At 43.2% G+C, this 9,918-nt stretch overlaps 1 protein-coding gene across 1 annotated transcript; it reads right to left on the reverse strand.

Moving 5' to 3' along the window:
• Positions 1-1,726: 1,726 nt before the first annotated feature.
• LOC133655274 (suppressor APC domain-containing protein 2-like) lies at positions 1,727-7,420 on the reverse strand. Its single transcript, XM_062055263.1, has 2 exons — positions 6,397-7,420; positions 1,727-1,800 (listed from the first exon to the last, which is right to left on the reverse strand). The coding sequence occupies exons 1-2, from the start codon at positions 7,169-7,171 to the stop codon at positions 1,727-1,729; spliced, it is 849 nt and encodes a 282-aa protein (XP_061911247.1). The 5' UTR covers positions 7,172-7,420.
• Positions 7,421-9,918: the final 2,498 nt, after the last annotated feature.

Raw genomic sequence — 9,918 nt, forward strand, 5'->3', positions numbered from 1 at the left:
TTTTTAAATACCCAATACAAATTAGGGGGAATATGCCTCCATATGTAGCCCTCAAGTGTCCTTTGCCTTTTTAAAGCCTTTTTATAAGACACCATTGAAGTGTACCAATGATAACAAGTCGAAAGAGTGATAACAAGCATAAAATCAGAAATGGAACTTAACAATAGCAACATGTGTCTATATCCTGGCTGCTCAGTACAATTTGTCAGAAGTTAAATCACTTGACAATAATAAACATTAGGGTTTCGCAGTAGACAACATAAATTATATAAATTTGGCCGACAATGAAGCTTTTACTACTATCGGTGTGTCCCGATTTGAGATGTCCGATAAAGGGTTTTTTGCCGATATCCGATATTTCGATATTGTCCAACTCTTAATTACAGATTCCGATATCAACCGATACCGATATATACAGTCGTGGAATTAACACATTATTATGCCTAATTTTGTTGTGATGCCCCGCTGGATGCATTAAACAATGTAACAAGGTTTTCAAAATAAATCAACTCAAGTAATGGAAAAAAATGCCAACAAGGCACTGCCATATTTATTATTGAAGTGACAAAGTGCATTATTTTTTTTTAACATGCCTCAAAACAGCAGCTTGGAATTTGGGACATGCTCTCCCTGAGAGAGCATGAGGAGGTTGCGGTGGGCGGGGTGTATATTGTAGCGTCCTGGAAGAGTTAGTGCTGCAAGGGGTTCTGGGTATTTGTTCTGTTGTGTTTAAGTTGTGTTACGGTGCGGATGTTCTCCCGAAATGTGTTTGTCATTCTTGTTTGGTGTGCGTTCACAGTGTGGCGCATATTTGTAACAGTGTTAAAGTTGTTTATACGGTACCCTCAGTGTGACCTGTATGGCTGTTGACCAAGTATGCCTTGCATTCACTTGTGTGTGTGAAAAGCCGTAGATATTATGTGTCTGGGCCGGCACGCAAAGGCAGTGCCTTTAAGGTTTATTGGCGCTCTGTACTTCTCCCTACGTCCGTGTAAACAGCGGCGTTTTAAAAAGTCATAAATTTTACTTTTTGAAACCGATACCGATAATTTTGAAACCGATACCGATAATTTCCAATATTACATTTTAAAGCATTTATCGGCCGATAATATCGGACTGCCGATATTATCGGCCATCTCTGGTCCCGATAATGCATGTTGATGACACATTCTCGCTGTGTCCTACAAATCTGACAGCAACAGACAAACGAACGCGCCCTCAACGCAATGCAGCGTCCCCGCTAGCGGCTGAAGTCCCTCCACAGTGCAGCTTCTAAATCACTAATCCTTGCCTCCATGGCGGCAGTTCAACTATGTTTCTTACAGGTTATCATTCCGGGAGGACGAGGAATAGCTTAACGTAGGAAGGTACGCTAACCGCTAATCACAAGCTAGAGCACTTGAATGTAAACAAAGGTGGGCGGTTTGGTACAAATACTGTATCAACAGTAAATATACCAAGTGGTACAGTACCAGGTCAATACCACAGTGGTTAGATCGATAGTTTTATGATTTAAAAAAATCCTTTGTCTTTATTGTTTACAAACTAAGGAAATAAGTGCCTGGACACAGGAAGACTTTAAGGGCAAAACCTAAATGATTGATATCAGAGCCAATAGTGAGAAATCAGTTTTTATCGCCCTGGTCCACGATTACTTCAAAATTTATATGGTTATGAGCAAAAAATAAATATAAAACAATCGCTATTTTGGGACTTCCCTGCTCGTCTATGAACATTTCTGTAGACACCTTGACTGTGTTTCCTCATGCTGCTTCTGCATTTCCTCAAGCATGAGGAAAACTTCAAAAGGAGAGGCCGCAAAATCAGCTTACCTTCTTTACTCCCGTTTTTAATCAACGTGTCTGCTCTTCTTTCTCCCGTGATTTTAGAGATCGCATTAGAATTTAATCTTTTATAATTTTTTTCCCATCCCAACTCCGACAAAAACCCTTCCTCGAAGACAGTATCATTAAAATGATGGAATAAAATTACACTCCTCTCGCTTGGTCCGCCCAATTTAGGGCGAGTCATTTTGGCTGGAAAGGCCCATACTTTCCTCACATTGCCATAACATGGAAATGTATGCAGGCTAATCCTTCTTTAGTTGTATTGCTACAACTTGCAATAATGCATCTGGCAAACATATTTTCTAGTTCCTTCCAATTCTGTGCGAAAATAAGGTGATTCGGGATGAATATGTTACCAACGAGGTGTGCAGTTAGGAAGACCCTGAGGCTGCACTGGATTTATTTATGTTAATGTACATGAGTGTTGTGGACAAGCATGCCCCTTTGAAAAAGTTTCCAGTCAAAACTAAGTCTGCCCCATGGATTGATAATGGACTTAGGAGTTTAATGACAGAAAGAGACATGGCTAAAAAAGCCTCAGTCAACTCAGGTTTAATTGATGACAGGCATGAGTACTGTTCCTTAAGAAACCAGGTCACAAAGTTAAACAAACTGAAAAAAAGGGAATATTACAAACAGAGGTTATATGATGTGAGATATGATAGCAAAAACTTATGAAATGTTTTGAATGAAATCAAGGGTAGAAAGAACAATGTCTGTACACCTTTTGTGGAATCAAATGGGTTGGTACTCACTAAGCCATGTGACATTGCAAATAATTTTAATAACTATTATGTTGACAAGGTATCTCAATTAAGGCATGGTATGCATATATCCAATAACAACAAATCAGCTGACCTCATTAGGAATATTATAATGGATAATAAGAGGTGTGAATTCAATTTCCATCAGGTTGAAGTCAGTGAGGTTGAGAGGTTACTACACTCTCTTCCGGACAACAAAGTAGCTGGTATAGACAACCTGGATAGTAAGTTACTGAGAATGACTGCTGGCATCATATCAGTGCCTGTTTGTCATATTTTTAATAGATGTTTACAAGTGGGCCTGTGTCCAAAGATATGGAAGGTGGCAAAGGTTACTCCTCTCCATAAGGATATCAAATTGGCTTTCAATGAGGGCAATTCTAGACCAATCACAGCTGACTCTTCTCACCCTGGACACACACTATTCTCCCCTCTCCCCTCAGGCAGGAGACTACGGTCCATCCAGACCCACACCTCCCGCCACCTGAACAGTTTTTTCCCCTCGGCCATCAGGCACATGAACAATAACTCCTAACAGTAGCTCCTTTGAATTCCTTCTAAGTCTATAACAAGATCTGATACAGCTCTTGTTATTACCAAATCTGTGTTATATGTGTTTTATGTTGCACGATTGCACCAAGAAAAATTCCTAGTTTGTGAACCCGTTCTCAAACAACGGCAATAAAACAATTCTGATTCTGATTCTGATAAGCATCCTACCTGGTTTATGTAAAATACTGGAGAAATGTGTGTATGCACATATTCAAGCTTACTTTCAATCAAATGGGCTAGCAACTGATTCTCAACATGCATATAGAACAGGCCACTCTACGTCCACTGCTCTTATACAAATGACCGACGATTGGCTTAATGCTGTGGATAATTCTATGTTGGTTGGAGCTGTGCTGTTAGATTTTAGTGCTGCATTTGACGTGATTGACCACTCTCTTTTAATTGAGAAACGTAAATGTTATGGTTTTAATACTTCGGCTCTAATGTGGATACAGAGTTATTTGTCCTCAAGATCACAACAGGTGTATCTTAATGACAGCTTGTCTAATAGCAGAAGTTTAGATTGTGGTGTTCCACAGGGAAGTTGCCTGGGACCTTTATTTTTTTCTATATTCACCAATAATTTACCTTGAGCTACCGGGCGTGCCAAATTGGTTCTTTATGCTGATGATGCAACCTTATATCATGCTGCACCCTCATGCAGTGTACTTAATGTAGTATTGAGTGAGGAACTAAAAGCTGTGCATGACTGGAGAGTATGTAACAGACTTGTCCTTAACATCTCAAAAACAAAAAGTATTGTATTGGGGACTAGGCAAGGGTTATCTTGTGACCCAAAGTTGGATCTGAGGCTAGGTATTTCAACAGTTCAACAGGTCAGAAGTGCCAAGCTCCTTGGAGTGATGCTGGACTGCACTCTATCCTGGTCAAATCATATCAGTGATATAGTTACAAAGATGGGTAGGGCTGTTGGTATTTCCAGGAAATGTGCTGCTCTTGTTGATCCACCTCTTCTTTGTCAGATTGTTAAGAGTTTAGTCTTGTGTCATCTGGACTATTGTTCTACAGTCTGGGCGTAATCTTTTTCGATTACGCATGCACCTCCTGGTACCCTAGCACCTCCAAAACCCTCAAATCTAAACTCCAAACATCTCAGAACAAGCTAGTCAGGTTACTGCTAGACCTCCACCCCAGATCCCACCTCACTCCTACCCACTTCTCTAAAGTGGGCTGGCTCAAGGTGGAGGACAGAGTTAAACAACTAGCACTGAGCCTAGTCTATAAAATCCGCTACACCTCTTTGATACCGAAGTACATGTCAAACTACTTCCTTAACGTAAATGACCGCCATAACCACAACACCAGGGGGAGCTCCACTAACCACGTTAAACCCAAATTCCGAACTAACAAAGGTCTTAACTCATTCTCTTTCTATGCCACATCAATGTGGAATGCGCTCCCAACAGGTATAAAAGAAAGGGCATCTCTATCCTCCTTCAAAACCGCAATAAAAGTTCACCTCCAGGCAGCTACAACCCTAAACTAACACCCTCCCCGGATTGCTAACAATCAAATGTAAACAATCAAATGCAGATACTTTTTCTTATGCCTGAAAAACTTATTCGGGTGTTACCATTTAGTGGTCAATTGTACGGAATATGTACTTCACTGTGCAACCTACTAATAAAAGTCTCAATCAATCAATCAATGCTGCAAGTGGTGAGATCAGTAAGCTCCAGATTGTCCAGAATAGGGCAGCAAGGCTGGTTCTGGGTTGTTCACTAAGAACCAATGTAAACCGAATGCATGCTTCTCTTTCCTGGCTAACAGTGCAGAACAGGTTGTCAGCTAATACTCTAATATTGTTCAAATCAGTAACCGGTAGTAAAACTCCTGCTTTTCTCATGGCCCAAATAGTTCACAGTAGCACTATACATAATCATAATACCAGGGCGTCTAGTGAGGGGCATTTTGTACTCCCTCGTCCTAGGAAGAACGCTCTGCGGAAATCTTTTATTTTTAGATCTGTATCGGTCTGGAATAACCTGCCTCGAATTCTCACCGGCATTGAGAGTAAACAGGTTTTTAAAAAGAAAGTAATATTTTATCTGAGTCTTTAAATTAGTTTGATTGTTGATGATTTTGTTTGGTTTTATATTGTGTAGTTATATTTATATGGTAATTATTATTCTGTGACTGTAAATTGTTTGCTTGTTTTCTTATTCATGCTTTTATTTTTTTCTGTATCGTGCAGTTATAATTATATGCTTTTACTTGTAATTGTATTGAGTTTGTGGACCCCAGGAAGACTAGTGGGTTGTTGTGGCAATCAGCTAATGGGGATCCTTAATAAAAATCAAATCAAAACACATATGACGTAAATTGCCTCCGGTCTTCTGAAGGTGACCTAGCCCGCCTACATTTTGGAGCTAAAAGCTGGCTCTCCCGAATGTGCTGAAACTCGTTAGAAAACAAGCCTAACATCCCTACTGTTTCTTTTGAGGGGAATCTTACTTGTAGACATATTTTTTGGTCCAGGGCAATGAAATAAGTGCCAATGTTGTCAGCATTAGAGGGACCCTTTAATATGCCGATTAGTCAGTTTACGCTTTAGCCCCTTAGCACTTCAACAAAATTGGTTTGGTTGTGTTTTCATTTATGCTTTCTTCAAGCCAAATCATTAGTTAAGATTAAAAAAAGAGTGACTTGTCCTATTTCAGAGACAGTAACTATCACCTGCTTCCAATTCTACCCCGTCCTGTTTGCCGTTTAGGTAAATAAACGTCCCAGCTCGGAATGTTCTAGAATGGTGACCGTGTGAGCCTGGAACAGACTGTTTGAATTTACATTGGAGGCTATTGAGTGCGTACTTTGATTTTGTTTGGAGCTTGGATCAGTGGATCCAAATAAACCGGTACCAAAGAATTTGAGTAGGCAAAGTTTGCAGTTTACATAAAGTCAGTTTTGCATGATGATGATGATCAAATGGATCGCTCACAACAAAAACATTTCAGCAAACAACTTTTGACACATACTATTGTCATACACAGTTTTGCTTGTCCAGATTTGGACTTTTAAGTGTTTTGGGCTGCCACTATATGCAGGACAGTGCAATATATAATTTTTTTAGCATATTAAAAAATGTAATCTATGAAAGTGAATCAAAAATGTCATTGTTGTATTTACTGAAAATAACAATATGACATAAACGTTGTATGGAATAATAAGATATTATGAAGTTTCATTTCTTAAAAGTGTTAGATTGCACATACTTGTTCCCTGGAGTTGAGGTGATTCCAGGGCCAGAGACTCAATGGACCTGACCCGGCTCTGCTGGGGCTGTGATGCCTTGGAGACATGACCTGGCTCCACCCGGTAACATCCTCCACCGACACCGCCGCCCTCCAGAGCGGCAGGAATGCGCTCTAAGCTCCGCCCGGGCCTCTCGTACCCGGCACCGTACCTCGCCGGTCCACACGCCGGATAGCCACCTCCTTCCTCCGGCCTGGCCCGGCTCATCGACGAACGGTGAGGCTGGATGTTGGTCACATTGCTCGGCCCCAGCGGACGGACCTTGTTCTCCACCCTGGCCGCGACGCTGCATGCGGACAACGGTGCAGGCTTCTGGGTTTGCTGAGGGTGCACGGCCGCCTGGGCTTTCAGGTGGTTCTCCGGGTTGAGCATGGAGTAGCGGAGCCCCGCGACAAAGCGTTCGAATGTCAGGCAGCCGTGCGGAGGGGTGACCCGGCGCAGGCAGATCAACACACCGCCGGGCAGCTCCCGGGTGTCCGCGCCCTGCCAGCGGCTCTCTATCTCGGATATGTGGACGTACCCTTTGCCGGCGTCATCCAGGATGTCAAACAGGGTCCTCAGGCTGTGCAGGAACGCTTTGGGGAGCCCATCTGTTGAATACTCCCCCTCTTTTGGTTGTCCATTCTTGAAGGCGTCCGCCTTCCCGTGGAAGCCGTCTTTTCTTGGCCCTACTCGGCCATAAATCACCGATGTTCCGTTCATTTTGCAGCCATGCTCCGCGGCTATCAAAGCCATACTATTGATTATTTCCGAGCTAGCCAAAATTACCAACCAGCTAACTTTTATGTTGCCAGTCACTAGCTACAAACGGAATACAAAAAAACAAACCCTTACTTAATTTAAACAAAACACATATTATTACATATAATACGTCATATTTTGGATTAAAATCATATTTTTACAGCGTCGTGGCTCAGTCACAGCTCGCTAGTGAAACTCCCTCCGAACATTCCTGGTTCCTCCTCTGGATCCACTGTGGCAGCAGCACCGCCCTTCAAACCGCGCTCCGAGCTCGCTGATTGGACGAGACGCGCAAGAGCCGAGTGCTGATTGGTGGAGAGCTGAAGTAGGGTCCAGTTTGAGTTGTGCGCAGTGTGCTTTTGTTTATGACTCATACTGGGACGTTATTCATATCTCTATGGCAGTGGTTTTTGAACTTTTTCACCAATTACCACCACAATGACCAACATTAAAATGCAGTAGCTTAGTAGGCCCAAGTATTCATTAAAAACAAAATAAACAGGTTTTTTATTTAACAATATAATATTTTTGGCCACAGTTTGAACAGTGACACTGTGTTTGAATATTCAATTAACCCTTGTGTGGTGTTCGGGTCTGTGGGACCCGTTTTCGGTTTTTATTAAAAGAAAAATGATACAATTAATGAATTTTTCAAACTGAGACTCACTGGCTTTGGCTCATTTTCTGTGAAGAACATATATCAGAATACATATTTAATGAACACACACCATACACCCCCCCTACACATTTCTATTACATATAAGATGTCCGGGGTCCACTGGACCCGGGGCTAATAAAAGTGTGGAAATTGATGTTCTGTGTACCACACGCCCACACACACACACACAGCAGGCCTAGACGGGGAGGACAGAGTGTAGGTACACAGAACATCGGAGGGTCAAATGTGCGAGAAAATGAGCGCAGACAGTGTTGACAAACAATGTTGCAACCGTGTGTGGGAAGCGCAGGTGCAGAAACACAAAAGAAGAATCCCTGTGGGATGCAGAAACTGGCAGAGAAATTTCCATGCAACGTTCATATTGTTGTTACTCAGCCAGTGTTTGTGGGTCTTAGACTTAGACTTAGACTTACTTTTTATTGTCGTTCAAATTTGAACTTTACAGTACAGATAAGAACGAAATTTTGTTGCATTAGCTGGTTGGCAGTGCAGGATAAAAAAGCAATAAGGTGCAGATATAAATAAATAGATTACTGTACAGATAATTATATTGCACTTTTGCATAAGCATCCACGTTTATGGATGTATGTTATATTGTCTTTATATTCCGCAAGTTCATCCATTTTTGGGGGGAATTGAGGGGATTATTATGATGCGTTCAAGAGTCTTACGGCCTGAAGGAAGAAGCTGTTACAGAACCTGGAGGTTCTGCTACAGAGACTGCGGACCTCTTTCTAGAGTCCAGCAGTGAAAACAGTCCTTGGTGGGGGTGGGAGGAGTCTCTGCAGATTTTCTGAGCCCTGGTCAGGCAGCGGCTTTTTGCGATCTCCTGGATAGAAGGAAGAGGAGTCCTGATGATCTTTTCCGCCGTCCTCACCACTCTCTGCAGAGACTTCCAGTCTGAGGCACTGCAGGCTCCAGTCCAGACAGAGATGCAGTTGGTCAGCAGGCTCTCTATAGTGCCTCTGTAGAATGTGGTGAGAATGGGGGGAGGGAGCTGTGCTCTTTTCATCCGACGCAAAAAGTGCATGCGCTGCTGAGCTCTTTTTACAAGAGCTCCGGTGTGTAGGGACCAAGTCATATTGTCAGTTATCTGCACCCCCAGGAACTTGGTGCTGCTCACCATCTCCACCGCTGCGCCGTTGATGAAGAGTGGAGCGTGGCTGGACTGGTGCTTCCTGAAGTCGACGATGATCTCCTTGGTCTTGTCGACGTTCAGGACCAGGTTGTTGGTTCTGCACCAGTCAACCAGATGTTTCACCTCCTCCCTGTAGTTCATGTCGTTGTTGTCACGGATGAGGCCCACTACTGTCGTGTCGTCCGCATACTTCACAATGTGGTTAGTAGTGGACCTGGCGCAGCAGTCATGGGTCATCAACGTGAACAGAAGCGGACTCAGGACGCAGCCCTGGGGGGAGCCGGTGCTCAGGGAGATGGCACTGGAGGTGTTGTTGCCCACTGTCACAGACTGTGGTCTGTCTGTGAGGAAGTCAAGCAGCCAGTTGCATAGGGGGGTACTGAATTCAAGGGTGGCCAGTTTGCTCACCAAGTGCTGCGGGATGATGGTGTTGAATGCCGAGTTGAAGTCCAGAAAAAACATCCGCACGTGTGTCCTTTCCTTCCAGATGTGCTAAGCTCAGGTGGAGTGCAGAGGAGATGGCGTCCTCTGTGGAGCGGTTAGGGCGATAAACAAACTGGTATGGGTCGAATGTGGGGGGAAGTCTGGAGACAATGTATTCCTTTACCAGCCTCTCGAAGCACTTCATTACAGATGTTTTTAGGGATAAGTCAGTATTTTAACATAAAAGTGTTTGATTGTGAGGCATTAAAAGCCACAAAATGCAACGGGTCCATCAGACCCACAAACACTGGCTGAGTAACAACAATATGAACACCACACAAGGGTTAAGTGATTATTTGGCGTACCACTAGACCAGTGGTTCTCAACCTGGGTTCGATCGAACCCTAGGGGTTCGGTGAGTCGGCCTCAGGGGTTCGGCGGAGCCTCCGCCACGTAGGTCAAGACACACCTGACTCATCGTGTAAATAAAAACTTCTCCCT

Source organism: Entelurus aequoreus, linkage group LG08, assembly GCF_033978785.1.
Source record: "Entelurus aequoreus isolate RoL-2023_Sb linkage group LG08, RoL_Eaeq_v1.1, whole genome shotgun sequence".
In the NCBI taxonomy this organism is placed as follows: domain Eukaryota; kingdom Metazoa; phylum Chordata; class Actinopteri; order Syngnathiformes; family Syngnathidae; genus Entelurus; species Entelurus aequoreus.

Bases quoted from the DNA above. Each gene is read 5' to 3' on its own strand.
- LOC133655274 (XM_062055263.1), bottom strand. From the start codon at position 7,171: ATGGCTTTGATAGCCGCGGAGCATGGCTGCAAAATGAACGGAACATCG. The intron at 1,801-6,396 runs GTATGTGCAATC...CTCCTTTTGAAG, and splicing joins ACCTCAACTCCAGGGAACAA to TTTTCCTCATGCTTGAGGAA.